Source organism: Lampetra fluviatilis, chromosome 3 (genome assembly GCF_964198595.1).
Source record: "Lampetra fluviatilis chromosome 3, kcLamFluv1.1, whole genome shotgun sequence".
Taxonomy (NCBI): domain Eukaryota; kingdom Metazoa; phylum Chordata; class Hyperoartia; order Petromyzontiformes; family Petromyzontidae; genus Lampetra; species Lampetra fluviatilis.
This window is the reverse complement of record NC_136277.1, coordinates 12,179,967-12,199,766: the sequence shown is the minus strand read 5'-3', so window position 1 is coordinate 12,199,766 and position 19,800 is coordinate 12,179,967. Positions and strand designations below refer to the sequence as shown.

The 19,800-nt window shown below is 53.9% G+C and overlaps 1 protein-coding gene across 1 annotated transcript; it reads left to right on the top strand.

Annotated features, from left to right (window-relative positions):
- The first annotated feature begins 7,293 nt into the window (after positions 1-7,293).
- On the top strand, positions 7,294-17,352 carry LOC144952935 (uncharacterized). Its single transcript, XM_078883424.1, has 3 exons — positions 7,294-7,353; positions 14,706-15,017; positions 15,706-17,352. The coding sequence occupies exons 1-3, from the start codon at positions 7,317-7,319 to the stop codon at positions 16,446-16,448; spliced, it is 1,092 nt and encodes a 363-aa protein (XP_078739550.1). The 5' UTR covers positions 7,294-7,316; the 3' UTR covers positions 16,449-17,352.
- The last annotated feature ends 2,448 nt before the right edge of the window (positions 17,353-19,800 follow it).

Genomic DNA, 19,800 nt, shown 5'->3' with positions numbered 1-19,800 from the left:
ATGAGTCGGTGGGCGGGGCTAGAAGTCGGTGGGCGGGGCGATGAGTCGGTGGGCGGGGCGAGGAGTCGGTGGGCGGGGCGAGAAGTCGGTGGGCGGGGCGATAAGTCGGTGGGCGGGGCGATAAGTCGGTGGGCGGGGCGATAAGTCGGTGGGCGGGGCGAGAAGTCGGTGGGCGGGGCGAGAAGTCGGTGGGCGGGGCGATAAGTCGGTGGGCGGGGCCAGAAGTCGGTGGGCGGGGCGATGAGTCGGTGGGCGGGGCGAGGAATCGGTGGGCGGGGCGAGAAGTCGGTGGGCGGGGCGAGAAGTCGGTGGGCGGGGCGATAAGTCGGTGGGCGGGGCTAGAAGTCGGTGGGCGGGGCGAGAAGTCGGTGGGCGGGGCGAGAAGTCGGTGGGTGGGGCGATAAGTCGGTGGGCGGGGCTAGAAGTCGGTGGGCGGGGCGATGAGTCGGTGGGCGGGGCGAGAAGTCGGTGGGCGGGGCGAGAAGTCGGTGGGCGGGCGAGAAGTCGGTGGGCGGGGCGATAAGTCGGTGGGCGGGGCTAGAAGTCGGTGGGCGGGGCGATAAGTCGGTGGGCGGGGCGAGAAGTCGGTGGGCGGGGCGAGAAGTCGGTGGGCGGGGCGAGATGTCGGTGGGCGGGGCGAGAAGTCGGTGGGCGGGGCGAGAAGTCGGTGGGCGGGGCTAGAAGTCGGTGGGCGGGGCGAGAAGTCGGTGGGCGGGGCGAGAAGTCGGTGGGCGGGGCGAGAAGTCGGTGGGCGGGGCTAGAAGTCGGTGGGCGGGGCGAGAAGTCGGTGGGCGGGGCGAGAAGTCGGTGGGCGGGGCGAGAAGTCGGTGGGCGGGGCGAGAAGTCGGTGGGCGGGGCCGAGAAGTCGGTGGGCGGGGCGAGAAGTCGGTGGGCGGGGCGAGGAGTCGGTGGGCGGGGCTAGAAGTCGGTGGGCGGGGCTAGAAGTCGGTGGGCGGGGCTAGAAGTCGGTGGGCGGGGCGAGAAGTCGGTGGGCGGGGCGAGAAGTCGGTGGGCGGGGCGAGAAGTCGGTGGGCGGGGCGAGGAGTCGGTGGGCGGGGCGAGAAGTCGGTGGGCGGGGCGAGACGTCGGTGGGCGGGGCGAGAAGTCGGTGGGCGGGGCGAGAAGTCGGTGGGCGGGGCGAGAAGTCGGTGGGCGGGGCGAGAAGTCGGTGGGCGGGGCGAGGAGTCGGTGGGCGGGGCTAGAAGTCGGTGGGCGGGGCGAGAAGTCGGTGGGCGGGGCGAGAAGTCGGTGGGCGGGGCGAGAAGTCGGTGGGCGGGGCGAGAAGTCGGTGGGCGGGGCTAGAAGTCGGTGGGCGGGGCTAGAAGTCGGTGGGCGGGGCTAGAAGTCGGTGGGCGGGGTGAGAAGTCGGTGGGCGGGGCGAGAAGTCGGTGGGCGGGGCGAGAAGTCGGTGGGCGGGGCGAGAAGTCGGTGGGCGGGGCGAGAAGTCGGTGGGCGGGGCGAGAAGTCGGTGGGCGGGGCGAGGAGTCGGTGGGCGGGGCGAGAAGTCGGTGGGCGGGGCGAGAAGTTGGTGGGCGGGGCTAGAAGTCGGTGGGCGGGGCGAGAAGTCGGTGGGCGGGGCGAGAAGTCGGTGGGCGGGGCGAGAAGTCGGTGGGCGGGGCGAGAAGTCGGTGGGCGGGGCGAGGAGTCGGTGGGCGGGGCCGAGGAGTCGGTGGGTGGGGCGAGAAGTCGGTGGGCGGGGCGAAAAGCCGGTGGGCGGGGCGAGGAGTCGGTGGGCGGGGCGAGGAGTCGGTGGGCGGGGCGAGAAGTCGGTGGGCGGGGCGAGGAGTCGGTGGGTGGGGCGAGAAGTCGGTGGGCGGGGCGAGAAGTCGGTGGGCGGGGCTAGAAGTCGGTGGGCGGGGCGAGAAGTCGGTGGGCGGGGCGAGGAGTCGGTGGGCGGGGCGAGAAGTCGGTGGGCGGGGCGAGGAGTCGGTGGGCGGGGCTAGAAGTCAGTGGGCGGGGCGAGAAGTCGGTGGGCGGGGCGAGGAGTCGGTGGGCGGGGCGAGAAGTCGGTGGGCGGGGCGAGGAGTCGGTGGGCGGGGCTAGAAGTCGGTGGGCGGGGCGAGAAGTCGGTGGGCGGGGCGAGGAGTCGGTGGGCGGGGCCGAGGAGTCGGTGGGCGTGGCCGAGAAGTCGGTGGGCGGGGCGAGAAGTCGGTGGGCGGGGCGAGGAGTCGGTGGGCGGGGCGAGGAGTCGGTGGGCGGGGCGAGAAGCCGGTGGGCGGGGCGAGGAGTCAGTGGGCGGGGCCAGAAGTCGGTGGGCGGGGCGAGAAGTCGGTGGGCGGGGCGAGGAGTCGGTGGGCGGGGCCAGAAGTCGGTGGGCGGGGCTAGAAGTCGGTGGGCGGGGCGAGGAGTCGGTGGGCGGGGCCAGAAGTCGGTGAGCGGGGCGAGGAGTCGGTGGGCGGGGCCGAGAAATCAAGTTCAAAGTTCATTGATTAGGTATAGCCCTGTGAGCCATTCGGCTCTTGAATCGGGTGCAACCGCAACAAACAAAAAACAAAAACCATCTTAAAGTGAATATGTGACTGAGTGCAAACGGAAAATCCAAGAAAAGACAGCAAAATATTGCAGGAAAAAACACCGTACACCAACGCTGTGTGCAAAAATCCCAGTGAGATGCAAGTCAAACAACAACAACAACCACAAGGCAACTTAGATTAAGGCCATCAGTCTAACTCTGTACTACAACAAACAAACATGGCCAAACCAATACACTTTTCGAAATCACCAAAATAAAGCCATGAAAGCAATGAAACAGTGATCATAGGAACTGTGACGGAATTTTCACAATAAACAACATGTACTACCAAAACCCTGCAGCCATAGCTGGCTGCATGAGTCACTCCACATCAGCAGCAGGAGCTCATCTTCTTGGTTCTTTCGGTAAAGTCACGTAGAAGTAAAATAATAAAATAATAAAAAATAAAACATAATAAAATAATATAATAATATACAATAATATTATATAATACAATAATATCAAATATTGTGATAATATAAAATAATCTAACCTATAAACGTCACTTTTTGTCTGTCCGTCTGTCCGTCTGTCCCTCTGCATACGCTCGCTTTGGAGGGATTTGGCGCTCGGGCCGTGGGGTTTAGGAAGAACTAATTTTGCAGGTGGGCACGCCCCCGGCCCCGCGGTGACCGTAGGCATTTCAGATTTTTCGTCCGTCGCCTTTAATTCGGTCCGATTATCGATTTTGTGCGATTTCTCTTTATTTATTTATTTACTATTATTTGTTTATTTACTATTGCCGACCGGCGCGGACCACGGCGGTTGCCCCTGGCAACGGCCAGCGACGCCTTCGCTGCGGGGTGGACGCCATTTTTAATTCCCGTTAAAAATATGCGCACGCATTAACACGCGACGCTGAGGTAAATTCATCAAAGTTTCACGTCCTCTTCACTCCCCCCCCCCACCCCAATGTGTGCAATTACTATCATAGGGTCGGTAGATAATAAAATTATAGCGATTAGACAGTATTATTGTTGCGCGGGGGGGGGTAACGGCCACAGCACCCAGCCTCGGCCGGGTGGGCAATCTAGGCGAGGCCGGAGGCTCTGCACGGTACTAGGCCTCGACACTTGACACGTCTCAGGCGACGACTTTGTGGTATAAACTCGATATACCCAGCGTTGCCCGGGGGGGAAAATACATTTAAAATCTTCTGAAAACTTTAAAACATTACATACCAATGAAAATACAACTGTGTAATTACTTTTAAACCCGACGCGCCAAGAATCGATTCTCTGAATCGCGCAAAGGAATCGAAGGTTGTAGATTCCTTTAGAATCGGACGATTCCCGTTTACAATAAGTTGGTTATAGAGTCGATATAAACTGCTACGAACGGGAAATATCCGGCGTTGACCGGGGCAAAAATTTAATTAAAAACTCCTGAAAACATTAAAACATAACATACCAATGAAAATAAAACTCTGTCATTCAAAATGTAAACCCCCAACATGCCAGGAATCGATTCTTTGAATCGCACAAAGAACCAATCGAAGGTTGTAGATTACTTTAAGGATCGCGCTGTTCCCGTTTAATATAAGTTGGTTATAGAGTTGATATAAACTGCTACGAATGGGAAATATCCGGCGTTGACTGGGGCAAAATTATAATGGTGAGGGTGTGATTGGTGAGGATGAGTAGTGAGGGTGAGTGGTGAGGGTGAGTGGTGAGAGTGAGTGGCGGTTGTGAGTGGCGATTGTGAGTGGTGATTAGTGAGTGGTGAGGGTGAGTGGTGAGGGGTGAGAGATTGGTTAGTGGTGAGGGTGAGTGGTGAGGGTGAGTGGTAAGGTTGAGTGGTGATGTTGAGTGGTGAGGGTTAGTGGAGAGTGGTGAGGGTGAGTGGTGAGTGGTGATTGGTCAGTGGTGATTGGTGAGGATGAGTGGTGAGTAGTGCGGGTGAGTGGTGAGGGTGAGTGGTGGTTGTGACGGTGAGTGGTGAGTGGTGAGGCTGAATGGTGAGTTGAATGGTGAGAGTGAGTGGTGAGGGAGAGTGGGGAGTGGTGAGGGTGAGTCGTGAGGGTGAGTGGTGAGGCTGAATGGTGAGGGTGAATGGTGAGAGTGAGTGGTGAGTGGTGAGGGAGAGTGGTGAAGGTGAGGGGTGAATGGTGAGGGTGAGTGGTGACGAAGAGTGGTGAGGTTGAGTGGTGAGTAGTAAGGGTGAGTGGTGATGGTGAGGGTTAGTGGTGAGGGTGAGTGGTAAGGGTGAGTGGTGAGGGTTAGGGGTGAGGGTGAGTGGTCAGGGTGAGTGGTGAGGGTGAGTGGTGAGGGTGAGTGGTTGTTGTGAGGGTGAGTGGCAGTTGTGAGTGGTGATGGGTGAGTGGTGAGTGGTGAGGGTGAGTGGTGAGTGGTGAGGGTGAGTGGTGAGGGTGAGTGGTGAGGGTGAGTGGCAGTTGTGAGTGGTGATGGGTGAGTGGTGAGTGGTGAGGGTGAGTGGTGAGTGGTGAGGGTGAGTGGTGAGCGTGAGTGGTGAGGGTGAGTGGCAGTTGTGAGTGGTGATGGGTGAGTGGTGAGTGGTGAGGGTGAGTGGTGAGGGTGAGTGGTGAGAGAGTCGTTAGTTTTGAGGGTGATTGGTGAGGTTGAGTGGTGAGGGTGAGTGGTTTAGGGTGAGTGGTGGTTGTGACGGTGAGTGGTGAGGGTGAGTGGTGAGGGTGAGTGGTGAGGCTGAATGGTGAGGGTGAATGGTGAGAGTGAGTGGTGAGTGGTGAGGGAGAGTGGTGAGGGTGAGTGGTGATGGTGAGGGGTGAGTGGTGAGGGTGAGTGGTGAGGGTGAGTGGTGAGGGTGAGGGGTGAGTGGTGAGGGGTGAGTGGTGAGGGTGAGTGATGACGAAGAGTGGTGAGCTTGAGTGGTGATTAGTAAGGGTGAGTGGTGATGGTGAGGGTTAGTGGTGAGGGTGAGTGGTGAGTGGTCAGTGGTGAGGGGTCAGGGTTAGTGGTGAGGGTGAGTGGTGAGGGGTGAGTGGTGAGTGGTGAGGGTGAGTGGTGAGTGGTGACGGTGAGTGGTGAGGGAGAGTGGTGAGGTTGAGTGGTGAGGTTAAGTGGTGACGGTGTGTGGTGAGGGTGAGTGGGGAGGGTGAGTGCTGAGGGTGTGGTGAGAGTGAGTGGTGAGGGTGAGTGGTGAGGGTGAGTGGTTAGGATTTGTGATGATGGTGAGTGGTGAGGGTGAGTGTTGATGTTGAGGGTGAGTGGTGAGGGTGTGTGGTGAATAGTAAGGGTGAGTGGTGAGAGTGAGTGGTGAGGGTAAGGGTGAGTGGTGAGTGGTCAGTGGTGAGGTTGAGTGGTGAGTAGGAAGGGTGAGTGGTGAGGGTGAGTGGTGGGTGGTGAGGGTGAGTGGTGAGGTTGAGTGGTGAGTAGGAAGGGTGAGTGGTGAGTGGGGAGGGTGAGTGGTCAGGGGTGAGGGTTAGTGGTGAGGTTGAGTGGTGAGTAGGAAGGGTGAGTGGGGAGGGTGAGTGGTCAGTGGTGAGGGTTCAGGGTTAGTGGTGAGGGTGAGTGGTGAGTGGTGAGGGTTAGTGGTGAGGGGTGATTGGTGGTGGTGAGGGTGAGTGGTGAGGGTGAGTGGTGAGGGTGAGTGGTGAGCGTGAGTAGTGAGGGTGAGTGGTGATGGTGAGTGGTGAGGGTGAGTGGTGATGGTGAGGGGTGAGTGGTGATGGTGAGTGGTGACGAAGAGTGGTGACGTTGAGTGGTGAGTAGTAAGGGTGAGTGGTGAGTGGTGAGGGTTAGTGGTGAGGGTGAGTGGTTAGGGTTTATGGTGAGTGGTGAGGATGAGTGGTGAGGGTGAGTGGTGAGGGTGAGTGGTGAATGGTGAGTGGTGAGGGTAAGTGGTGATGGTGAGTAGTGAGGGTGAGTGGTTAGGGGTGAGTGGTGGGGACTAGTGGTGAGGGTGAGTGGTGAGGGTCAGTGGTGAAGGTGAGTGGTGAAGGTGAGTAGTAAGTAGTGAGGATGAGTGGTGAGGGTGATTAGTGAGTAGTGAGGGTGAGTGGTGAGGGTGATTAGTGAGTAGTGAGGGTGAGTGGTGAGAGTGAGTGGAGAGGGAGAGAGTGAGTGGTGAGCGTGAGTGGTGAGGGTGAGTGGTGGTGGTGAGGGTGAGTGGTAAGCGTGAGTGGTGAGGGAGAGGGTGAGTGGTGAGGGTGAGTGGTGAGTGGTGAGGCTGAATGGTCAGGGTGAATGGTGAGAGTGAGTGGTGAGGGTTAGTGGTGAGAGTGAGTGGTGAGGGTGTGTGGTGATTGGTGTTTGGTGAGTGGTGAGGGTGAGTGGTGAGGGTGAGTGGTCAGGGTGAGGGAGATTGGTGAGGGAGATTGGTGAGTGGTGAGTTGTGATGGTGAATGGTGAGGGTGAGTAGTGAGTGGGAGTGGTGAGGATGAGTGGTGAGGGTGAGTTGTGAGTGGTGAAAGGTATTGTCCAAGCCCACCGGGCTTTGACAATACCTTAGTATCTGTGTATATATGTAAGGTTATTAAGACATTTTTCACCCGGGCAACGCCGGGTACTTCTGCTAGTATATAATAAAATAATATAATCAAATATTGTAATAATATAAAATAATATATAATAAAATAATATAATAATTGGAGTACTATAATTTTTCAATGCACCTTTAAGATCAGCGCACTAAATCAAAACACGACGAATGGGGGCGGGGCGAGGAATTTGTGGGGGAGGGGCGAGTGTTAATGAGAGGGGGGTGGGTGTGGGGGGGTGCAAAGCAGGGCCCAATCACAGGCCGTCTTACTCGCGGTGGATGAGGTGGGCGACCAATCGCAGAGCGGCTCATTGCGAGGTCGCAGCTAACACACCAGCAGCCAGCAATGGCTACCATGGACGTCCTCATCGAGGACAGAGACGGTAAAGATGCAGTTGTTGTTGTTGTTTATTTGTTTGTTGTTGTTGCAATCCCGCCACCGCGTCCCCCCTTCGCGCAAGTCGTGAGCGGGCTTCGCTCCGGAGACGAAGAGGCGAGATTCGACAAAGGGGGGCAGCGTTTGGCGTCTCGCTCCGACCTGCTCAGAACGAGAACGAATCTCCCAAGTCTACGAACAAGGCCCCGACACTCACTCACACACACACACCTCACACACACATCTCACACACATACACCATCTCACACACACATCTCACACACACACTCACACACACATCTCACACACATCTCACACACATCTCACACACATCTCACACACATCTCACACACATCTCACACACATCTCACACACACTCACACACATCTCACACACATACACCATCTCACACACACATCTCACACACACACTCACACACACCTCACACACACACACCTCACACACACATCTCACACACACACTCACACACGTCTCACACACACACACTCACACACATCTCACACACACACACACACCTCACACACACGTCTCACACACACCCTCACACACATCTCACACACACACACACCTCACACACACATCTCACACACACCCTCACACACATCTCACACACACGCACACCTCACACACACGTCTCACACACATCTCACACACATCTCACACACACACACCTCACACACGCATCTCACACACACACTCACACACATCTCACACACATACACCATCTCACACACACATCTCACACACATCTCACACACATCTCACTCACACACACACATCTCATTCACACCATCTCATCCACACATCTCGTCCACACACTCACACACCATCTCACACACACATCTCACACACATCTCGTCCACACATCTCATCCACACACACATCTCACACACCATCTCATCCACACCATCTCATTCACACACACATCTCGTCCACACCATCTCACACACACACATCTCATTCACACACTCACACATATCTCACACACCATCTCGTCCACACCATCTCATCTACACACACACATCTCACACATCTCATCCACCACATCTCATCCACCTCATCTCATTCACACACACACATCTCATCCACACATTTCATCCACCTCATCTCATTCACACACTCACACACATCTCATCCACACATCTCATCCACCTCATCTCGTCCACCACATCTCACCCACACACAAACCCACACATCTCATCCACCACCACCTCCACCACCTCCACCTTCACCACCTCCACAACCACCTCCACCACCTCCTTCAGCACCTCCTTCACCTTCACTGCCTCCTCCACCTTCACCACCACCTCCACCACCACCCCTCCACCTTCACCTCCTCCACCTTCAGCTCCTCCACCTTCACCACCTTCACCACATCCACCTTCACCACCACCTTCACCACCACCTTCACCACCACCTCTCCTCCACCTTCACCACCTCATCCATCTCGACATCTAACCCCACCTCCACCTCTACCCCCACCACCACCACCACTACCCCCACCACCTCCACCACCTCCACCACCACCTCTACCTCCACCACCCCCACCACCTACACCACTACCCCCACAACCTACACCTCGCCTGGTATGCAGGAGGTCGTGGCTTCGATCCCGACCCTGACGATGCCTGCCGTTGTATATTTGGAGTTTGCGATGTCTTTCTCATCATCACCATCACAGTTTCGAGATGTTAACTACCTCGCCTTGTCTGCAGGAGGTCGTGGCTTCGATCCCGACCATGATGCCTACTGCTGTATATTATTCTGTATGTTTGGAATTTGCGGTCTCTCTCCTCGTGGTCGCGTGGATTTCCCCCCCCCCCCCCGGGTCCTCCGATTTTTCCCCTTCTCATTTAGAATCAACAACACGCGTTTATAGAAGCTATTCGCGACTGCTAGAAATTTTCACGTGATGATGATGATGGCGATAATAAGCCAACCTCGTGGAGCTCTGGTCGTTTGTGATATCCAAGTCGCTTGTGAATAACTAAAGAAAGCCACCACATAGCTCAATGGTTCATCTTCTTGGTTCTTTCGGTAAAGTCACGCAGAAGGGAAATAATAAAATGTTGTTTTATTATTTATTATTTTATTATTTCCCTCCTACGTGACTTTACCGAAAGAACCAAGAAGATGAATCCCTGAAGTCACGAAAGCTTTAAATCGAAATATAATGCCACTGGTTCTTCACGTTCTGCAGATGTAGATGCCACTGATTCTTCACGTTCTGCAAATGTAGATGCCACTGGTTCTTTACGTTCTGCAGATGTAGATGCCACTGGTTCTTCACGTTCTGCAGATGTAGATGCCACTGGTTCTTCATGTTCTGCAGATGAAGATGCCACTGATTCTTCACGTTCTGCAAATGTAGATGCCACTGGTTCTTTACGTTCTGCAGATGTAGATGCCACTGGTTCTTCACGTTCTGCAGATGTAGATGCCACTGGTTCTTCACGTTTTGCAGATGTAGATGCCACCGGTTCTTCACGTTCTGCAGATGAAGATGCCACTGATTCTTTACGTTCTGCAAATGTAGATGCCACTGGTTCTTTACGTTCTGCAGATGTAGATGCCACCGGTTCTTCACGTTCTGCAGATGTAGATGCCACTGCTTCTTCACGTTCTGTAGATGCCACTGGTTCTTTACGTTCTGCAGATGTAGATGCCACTGGTTCTTTACGTTCTGCAGATGTAGATGCCACCGGTTCTTCACGTTCTGCAGATGTAGATGCCACTGCTTCTTCACGTTCTGTAGATGCCACTGGTTCTTTACGTTCTGCAGATGTAGATGCCACTGGTTCTTCACGTTCTGCAGATGTAGATGCCACTGGTTCTTCACGTTCTGTAGATGCCACTGGTTCTTCACGTTCTGCAGATGTAGATGCCACTGGTACTTCACGTTCTGCAGATGTAGATTCCACTGCTTCTTTACGTTCTGTAGATGCCACTGGTTCTTCACGTTCTGTAGATGCCACTGGTTCTTCACGTTCTGCAGATGTAGATGTCACTGGTTCTTCACGTTCTGTAGACGCCACTGGTTCTTCACGTTCTGCAGATGTAGATGCCACTGGTTCTTCACGTTCTGTAGATGCCACTGGTTCTTCACGTTCTGCAGATGTAGATGCCACTGGTACTTCCCGTTCTGCAAATGTAGATGCCACCACCGCAATCTATTGCGCGGCGGTTGAACTCACGATTCTCGGTCCGTACAGGCAACTGGACGTACGTATGCGACGCGAACACGACGCGAACACGACGTGAACACGACGTGAACACGACGTGAACACGACGTGAACATGACGTGAACGAGAACACGACGCGAACACGCTGTTATTTTCTCAGCATCGATCGCCGACGACCACGAAAGGACCACGCGCCGCATTACATTTCATTTTTGGTTTACACGCATTGTCATTACATTTAAATGCATTAATATTTTTCGTTCGCACGCATTTTTATTAAATTCCAACGTAACATTTTTGTTTACATTTATATGTTTTTTTGTTTTGTTTACACCCATTGTAATTCTACCAAAATTCCAGCTCGGTGGCTTAAACGTTTATTCTTTTAAGCTCCGATGAACATTCTTTGCGGGGCGGCATTTAAATCTTTTTTTTCGTTTTACCCTTGGCGTGCATAACGAGCTCCATCCAAGTGACTTCAGAAGTGGTCCTACGATGTTTTCTCTGTGTGAGTAGTCTATGGGTCTCTGTGTGAGTAGTCTATGGGTCTCTGTGTGAGTAGTCTATGGGTCTCTGTGTGAGTAGTCTATGGGTCTCTGTGTGAGTAGTCTATGGGTCTCTGTGAGTAGTCTATGGGTCTCTGTGAGTAGTCTATGGGTCTCTGTGAGTAGTCTATTGGTCTCTGTGAGTAGTCTATGGGTCTCTTGGAGTAGTATATGGGTCTCTCTGTGAGTAGTCTATTGGTCTCTGTGTGAGTAGTCTATGGGTCTCTGTGTGAGTCTATGGGTCTCTGTGTGAGTAGTCTATGGGTCTCTTGGAGTAGTCTATGGGTCTCTCTGTGAGTAGTCTATGGGTCTCTGTGTGAGTCTATGGGTTCCTGTGTGAGTCTATGGGTCTCTGTGTGAGTAGTCTATGGGTCTCTGTGTGAGTCTATGGGTCTCTGTGTGAGTAGTCTATGGGTCTCTGTGTGAGTAGCAGAGGTGGGACAAAGTCATTGTTATGCAAGTCCAAGTCGAGTCGCAAGTCATCAAATTCATGACTCGAGTCTGACTCGAGTCCAAGTCACATGACTCGAGTCCACATCTCATAGGTGGGACAAAGTCATTGTTATGCAAGTCCAAGTTGAGTCGCAAGTCATCAAATTCATGACTCGAGTCTGACTCGAGTCCAAGTCACATGACTCGAGTCCACACCTCTGGTGAGTAGTCTATGGGTCTCTGTGTGAGTCGTCTATGGGTCTCTGTGTGAGTCGTCTATGGGTCTGTGACGGGGGATTGTATAAGCATATTTCGCCTCGCTGGTCAGTGCCGGTCGGTGAAGTCTGGGCGCATATATCTGCGTGAGAACAGATGAAATGGGTCGCATTCCCAACGATTCCACGCTTGGCACACCTCGCCACTGCGCAGGTCTTTGACTGTTCTGCGGCGCAGCCCCCTCCAAACGTGCACCTGGGTTGCCGCGGTGGCGAGATGTTGACTACCTCGCCTGGTATACAGGAGGTCGTGGGTTCGATCGCAACCCTGACGCCTGCTGCTGTATTATATTTGGAGTTTGCGTGTCTCTCTCATCATCACGGTGGCTAGGAGATGTTGACTACCTCGCCTGGTATGCAGGAGGTCGTCGGTTCGATTGCGACCCTGACGCCTGCTATATATTTGGAGTCTGTGTGTCTCTCTCTCTCATCATCATCACGGTGGCTAGGAGATGTTGACTACCTCGCCTGGTATACAGGAGGTCGTGGATTCGATCGCGACCCTGACGCTTGCTGTATATTTGGAGTTTGCGTGTCTCTCTCTTTCTCATCATCATCATCACCACGGTGACTAGGAGATGTTGACTACCTCGCCTGGTATACAGGAGGTCGTGGGTTCAATTCTGACCCTGACGATGCCTGCTGCTGTATATTTGGAGTTTGCGTGTCTCTCTCTCTCTCTCATCATCATCATCACCACGGTGACTAGGAGATGTTGACTACCTCGCCTGGTGTACAGGAGGTCGCGGATTCGATCGCGACACTGACGCCTACTGTATATTTAGAGTTTGCGTGTCTCTCTCATCATCAACACGGTGGCTAGCAGATGTTGACTACCTCGCCTGGTATACAGGAGGTCGTGGGCTCGATCGCGACCCTGACGCCTGCTGTATATTTGGAGTCTGTGTGTCTCTCTCTCTCATCATCATCCCGGTGGCTAGGAGATGTTGACTACCTCGCCTGGTATACAGGAGGTCGTGGATTCGATCGCGACCCTGACGCTTGCTGTATATTTGGAGTTTGCTTGTCTCTCTCTTTCTCATCATCATCATCATCACCACGGTGACTAGGAGATGTTGACTACCTCGCCTGGTATGCAGGAGGTCGTGGGTTCAATCCCGACCCTGACGATGCCTGCTGCTGTATATTTGGAGTTTGCGTCTCTCTCTCTCATCATCATCATCACCACGGTGACTAGGAGATGTTGACTACCTCGCCTGGTGTACAGGAGGTCGCGGATTCGATCGCGACACTGACACCTACTGTATATTTAGAGTTTGTGTGTCTCTCTCATCATCAACACGGTGGCTAGGAGATGTTGACTACCTCGCCTGGTATACAGGAGGTCGTGGGCTCGATCGCGACCCTGACGCCTGCTGCTGTATATTTTGAGTTTGCGTGTCTCTCTCATCATCATCACGGTGGCTAGGAGATGTTGACTACCTCGCCTGGTATACAGGAGGTCGTGGGTTCGATCGCGACCCTGACGCCTGCTGTATATTTGGAGTTTGCGTGTCTCTCTCATCATCATCACGGTGGCTAGGAGATGTTGACTACCTCGCCTGGTATGCAGGAGGTCGTCGGTTCGATCGCGACCCTGACGCCTGCTGTATATTTGGAGTTTGTGTGTCTCTCTCTCATCATCATCACGGTGGCTAGGAGATGTTGACTACCTCGCCTGGTATACAGGAGGTCCTGGATTCGATCGCGACCCTGACGCTTGCTGTATATTTGGAGTTTGCGTGTCTCTCTCTTTCTCATTATCATCATCACCACGGTGACTAGGAGATGTTGACTAGCTCGCCTGGTATACAGGAGGTCGTGGGTTCAATCCTGACCCTGACGATGCCTGCTGCTGTATATTTGGAGTTTGCGTGTCTCTCTCATCATCATCACTGTGGCTAGGAGATGTTGACTACCTCGCCTGGTATACAGGAGGTCGCGGGTTCCATCCCGACTCCTGACGCTTGTACATTTGGAGTTTGCGTGTTCTCTCTCTTATCATCATCACAGTTGCAAGATGTCAATTACCTCGTCCGGTATACAGATGGTCGTGGTTTCGATCCTCGAACCTGACGGCTTGCCTTGCTGTACATTTGGAGTTTGCGCGTCTCTCTCCCCGTGGTCACGTGGATTTTTCTTCGGGTCCTTTGGTTTTTCCCTCGACATTTAGAAACACGCGTTTAAGAGTATTTGGCTGCTATACATTTCCACACGACGATAAGCCACTTCATCATTAGACCTCCTTTGCCAGTACGAAAATATAATAATAGGGGTTTTCCCCTTTCTTCTGGCAACAAAACTGAAACCTTTTTACAAGGAATCATGTTTGTGCATTAACCACAAAACTTGCGGTCAAAATGCAAACAAAAAACACACTGATAATGTGTGCACTGTCCTTGAAGTTGATTGGTCCACATCCGAGACAGCTTTCCTTAGAGCCTAGTCTCACATGGTGTTGGACCAGATGACGCCAAAAGGCGCACAACTCAAAGACAATGCACCATCGAAGTATGAGAGCTCGGGGTAAGCACTTACACCATTGGAATCTCATTTGCCAGTAAAAAACATGATAATTGTTTTTTTACCCTTCTATCTGGCAACAAAACTGACACCTTTTTTTATAAGGAGTCATGTTTGCATTGACCACAATACCTGCAGTCATAATGCAAACAAAAAACACAACTCTGATAATGTATGCACTGTCCTTGAAGTTGATTGGTTCACACCCGAGACAGCTTTCCTTAGAACCTAGTCTCACATGGTGTTGGACCAGATGACGCCAAAAGGCGCACAACTCAAAGACAATGCACCATCAGAGTATGAGAGCTCGGGGTAAGAATTTACACTGTCCTTGACCACCCCGGTGTAACCGCCGCGCCTCCCATCCGTCCCGTCCGACAGCAGTGGACATGGATCAGGTGGGAATGACGGTGGTGCTGGAGAACGTGGAGAGCGTGGAGAACATGGAGGGCGTCGCGCGCACCGAGAACGTGGAGTACGCCGAGGTACAGGCGGAAGAGCTGGTGGGCGCCGGTGACGAAGATGACTGCGACGACGGCCTTGGCATCTCCGACGACGCCGCCACGGTGCTCGCCTGCAAAGCCGAGGCGTCGGAGCTCTGCGGGGAGGAGGACGAGGAGGAGGAGGGCGACGTGAAGGCCGAGGCTGAGAACGAGGCCCCGGCGGCGGGGAACGCCGAAGACGACGCCGACGGTGTGTGCCGTGACTGTGACTCGGTGAAGTGACACAGTGAAGTGACGCGGTGAAGTGTGACGCGGTGAAGTGACGCGGTGACTGTGACGCAGTGAAGTGACGCGGTGAAGTGACACAGTGAAGTGACGCTGTTATTGTGACGCAGTGAAGTGATGCAGTGAAGTGACGCAGTGAAGTGACGCGGTGAAGTGACGCATTGACTGTGACGCAGTGAAGTGACGCAGTGAAGTGACGCTGTTATTGTGACGCAGTGAAGTGACGCAGTGAAGTGACGCGGTGAAGTGACGCGGTGAAGTGACGCGGTGAAGTGACGCGGTGAAGTGACTCGGTGAAGTGACGCGGTGAAGTGACGTGGTGAAGTGACGCGGCGAAGTGACGCAGTGAAGTGACGCAGTGAAGTGATGCCGTGACTGTGACTCTGTGATGTGACCCCGTGACGTGACAGCGCCGTGATGTGACCCCGTGACTGTAAAGTAGCTGCCAAATATACGAGTGACGTCGATTCTAAATTGCGGATTGGGAAAACCGGAAGATCCGGGGAGAGACATCGTCAACTCCAAATACACAGCAGCAGGCGTCGTCAGGGTCGGGATCGAACCCACGACCTCCTGCATACCAGGCGAGGGAGATGACATATCTTAACCACCATGGCGGCGCCCCCCCCCATTTATCGTCCTCCCGGTCGCAGGAACCGGCAAAGTCGTCGGCGGCCCCGGCGCCCTCCCGGTGAAGCGTCAGCGGCGACGTCGTCGCGCGGCCAAGCGGCAGGCTTGCGACCGCTGTGGCGAGGAACCCGGCAGCACGGCCCTGCTGCGCGCCCACGTCGCGTCCGGACACTGCACCGCCTCGGCCGACGGAAGCAACGCCGCCGCCACCGGCAAGGTCGGCAAAGGCAGCGGCGGCGACGCTCCCTTCGGCTGCAAGCTGTGCGACCGCGTGTACCGCGACCTGTCGGGGCTCGCCTACCACGAGCGCACGCACTCTGGCGAGCGTCCCTACGCGTGCCCCCGCTGCGGCAAGGCCTTCCGCTCGTCGTCGGGCCTGACGCGGCACGCGCGGAGCCACGAGGACGCGCGGCCGTACGCGTGCTCCCGCTGCGGCAAGACCTACCGGGACTCGTGGGGCCTCGAGTACCACCTGAAGACGCACACGGGCGAGCGGCCGTATGCGTGCGGCGAGTGCGGCAAAGCCTTCCGCGATTCGGCGGGCCTCGTGTACCACCGGCGGGCGCACGCCGACGAGAGGCCGTACGCGTGCGCCGAGTGCGGCAAGGCCTTCCGCAGCTCGTCGGCGCTGGCCCGGCACCGGCGGTCGCACGCCGACACGCCGGGGCACCACTGCGACGACTGCGGAAAGGCCTTCCGGGACCCGTTCTACTTCCGCGTGCACCGACGGTCGCACGCCGGCGAGGCGGCGTCCGCCAAGAGCTAGGGGCTCGCCGGCGGTGCCGGTGTTTTGCCGGCGGTGTTGCCGGCGGCCGCGATGGCATGCGGGATTTTTTTTTCAGTACTGCCCTTGGGCACGGTGGGGGGGGGGTTGTAGAAGGCGCGTGACGCGGAGGGGCTGAGCGTGCGTGTCGTTTCGGGCGGGGATCGAAAGTCGGATGTCAGTGTCTCCTTGCCAGAATGAGTGTGGGTGGCGGTGGCTGTGGTGGTGGCGGTGGCGGCGGTGATACCCAGCCGGGGGTTTGTGTGTTTCACACCCGTCGAGCGGTGTTGGTGAACCACATTGATGTCGGTAACGGGGGGCGGGGGGGGAGCTCAGTTGATCAACGCACCCACCCCCCCACCGCTCCCACCTCCAGCCCTCGCCGCCGCACTTTTCCCTGGCCGAGTGCGAGGTGAGCATTCGTACCACAGCCCATCCAGACTTATTATGATGTCATGTCGGGCAGTCTGTGCACAAACGCCACCCTCAGCATTTTGCTTTGGCAGCAACAACTCGACACTTCGGAGCCGAGCTGGGGGTGTGTGTGTGTGGCGCCAAACCATTACGCGTCTCGACATTCCGGGATGACGGGATCCTTGGACGTCGACCTGGTGAACGGAGGAGCAGCCCCGAGCATCTGTGGCCGCCGAGAATTCCTCGCTCGTGTGAGAATTCCGGAATGATAGTCGCCGGTAAAAATGTCCTCGTGTAGAGAGCGCAGTGCCGTTGAGTTTGGTGCCCTTGCCCGCCCGTACCCCCCCCCCTCCTCTCCCTCCCCTCGCTGCCGCGCCTCCGATTAGCATGGCTGGCTATGTTACGGCGCGAAATAAGCTCACCACGGCGGGCACCTGCGCACCTTAATTTGTCTCGATTTGAAATAATAAAAGTTGTTTGACTCCGTAGCAAAGAGCGTGCGAAAATGCGGCCTCTGCTTCACGTTCCCTCCGAGTGGGCAGGTGGGAACTTCTTGATTTAAAGCTTTCGTGACTGCAGGGATTCGTATTCTTGGTTCTTTCGATAAAGTCACGTAGAAGGGAAATAATAAAATAATATTGATATAAAACAAAAAAAATTCATGAGGCTATTCACATGTACAAACACAGAGACAATTTCAACCGAGAAGATGGATTCTGGCTTAGCAATCATTGTGTAATAAAGGTCGTTGAGGCGACTTCTGGAATCCGTCTTTTATTCAACCTGCATTACAGCTTTCCTTCACGCTGCTGACAGGCAGCGTGAGAGGGACAGAGAGAGAGGAGACGCACTGCCACGTGGCAACCCGGAGCCCCGCTCCCGCGTGGCCCCCTTCCTCCGTTCGTTCCCGTTCTGACCACGTGTCGTTTGTCTCCACCCCTATTTAATACCCGGGTCACGTGGTACGTTTCCACCAATCCTGGCTAGCCTCCATGGAATATTCCAGGCTTCCTCGTCAGCTCCCGGGACCACGCCCCTGACTCGTCTCCCCATTGGCTGTGGCCAAAGCCAGCAGAACCAATCCTCTACAAACAGCTGTCACCTTTCCATTACGTCAGGGCCACGCCCCTAGGCTTCCCCCCATTGGCTATAAACCAGGACCGGCAGAGCCAATCATCGTGACGAGATGTGATACGTCAGTGAGCCGGATATATCCTCACATTACAATTGTAATGATTTTATCAACCATTTCGGGTCTTAATTGATTGTGTTCATGCTTACGGTGACTTTCACACCGCATTCCATTCTCTTCCTCTCCCCCCTCTTTCCCCGAACATAGATGAACTCGTTCATCTGGCCAACTGCCAAATCGCTGTCCGTGGTGCTGACGTTAAGAAAAAAGCGCCACTTTTTTTACATTTTCTTTCCGTGGATTTCACACCTGATAATGATTGCTTGTCTTCTTGGTTCTTTCGGTAAAGTCACGTAGAAGGGAAATAATAAAATATTGAAAATAAAATATAAAATAATTCTCACGACGTTTCGGCCACAACTCAAGCAGCCGTCCTCAGGTGAAGAACAGGTCTGTCAGAAAGACAGTGTTTCAGACACAGGTCTGTCGGAAAGACAGCGTCATTCAGACACTGTCTTTCCGACAGACCTGTTCATCACCTGAGGACGGCTGCTTGCGTTGTGGCCGAAACGTCGTGAGAATTATTTTATTATGTTTTATTTTTATTATTTCTCTTCTACGTGACTTTACCCAAAGAACCAAGAAGATGAATCCCTCCAGTCACGAAAGCTTTAAATCGAAATGATTGCTTGTGTTGCAGTCGAAACGTCGTGAGCATTTTTATTGTTTTATATTCATATTATTTTATTAATTCGCTTCTACGTGACTTTACCGAAAGAACCGAGAATACAGGTAGGAACTCGGTCGGACAGCGCAATTCGTGCACGACAGAAAGCTCGCGGTCACGTGACACACTTCAACCAATCCGGGAGCGTACTACATGTTTGGGAGGGGCTATGCACGACAGACAAATAATCCCTGGTGGGCCGTGTGGAACCGTTGTTCCTACCTGTAATATAGTCCCATCTTAACTCATTCTGGGTCACTGAGAATGAAAATGATGCTTAAAATTGTTGACTGGCTCTAGTTTTGAAGATGTGTTACTGGGTCAGCATATACGACCCTTGACTTGGGAACGGCAGAGGATAAGTTGGTTTTCTAGGGAATGGATCTCAGTTTAAACCAGAAATGACTAAAATAAAATCTTTGACTGGATCTATGAATAAATCTATGACTGGGTTTGGACAGCACTTGCTTTTTTGAGAAAAACAATGAATGATGCAATCTGCATTGCGTCCTATATGATATGAATTGTGTCATCTTATTTCTAGAAGTCATGGATGATGCAATCATAACTAGGCTTACATCCCTCTGCTGAACAAATTGCCCTATATCGGCTCTAGAATCATACAGTGTCGTGCCCTCTTATTTGTAAATGTTTGATTTTGCAAAGGGACACATTTCTGTTTAGCCAAAGTGAGCAGAGATGCCTCGGAATTGTGTGAACAAAGCAGGCAACTTCTGCTATGTTTGTGGTGAAGTGACTTGCATCGTAAAAGCGCAGTATAACCACTACGGTTAAGAAAGCCTATCGCCTTTATTTTGGCTGCAAAATCAGGACAAGAGGTGGGTCCAATGCTGCAACACTTGTGCAACACATCTTTGCCAGTGGTTGAACAGGAAAAGGAAATGGATGCGTTTTGCAGTGACAATGATTTGGAGAGAGCCAACAGATCATATCAGCAATTTGTATTTCTGCATGGCGCCTCCAGTTGGGAAAGGTGTGTCAAAGAAGAAAAAGTTAACCCGTAAAAACAAAGTTTTTCACTATAAATCCTTTATATGCGTGGCATCGGTTTTATTTTATTA

Coding starts and splice junctions, on each gene's coding strand:
- LOC144952935 (XM_078883424.1), top strand. CDS start 7,317: ATGGCTACCATGGACGTCCTCATCGAGGACAGAGACG. Junction 7,354..14,705: donor CCTCATCGAGGACAGAGACG/GTAAAGATGCAG, acceptor CCCGTCCGACAG/CAGTGGACATGGATCAGGTG. Junction 15,018..15,705: donor CGCCGAAGACGACGCCGACG/GTGTGTGCCGTG, acceptor TCCCGGTCGCAG/GAACCGGCAAAGTCGTCGGC.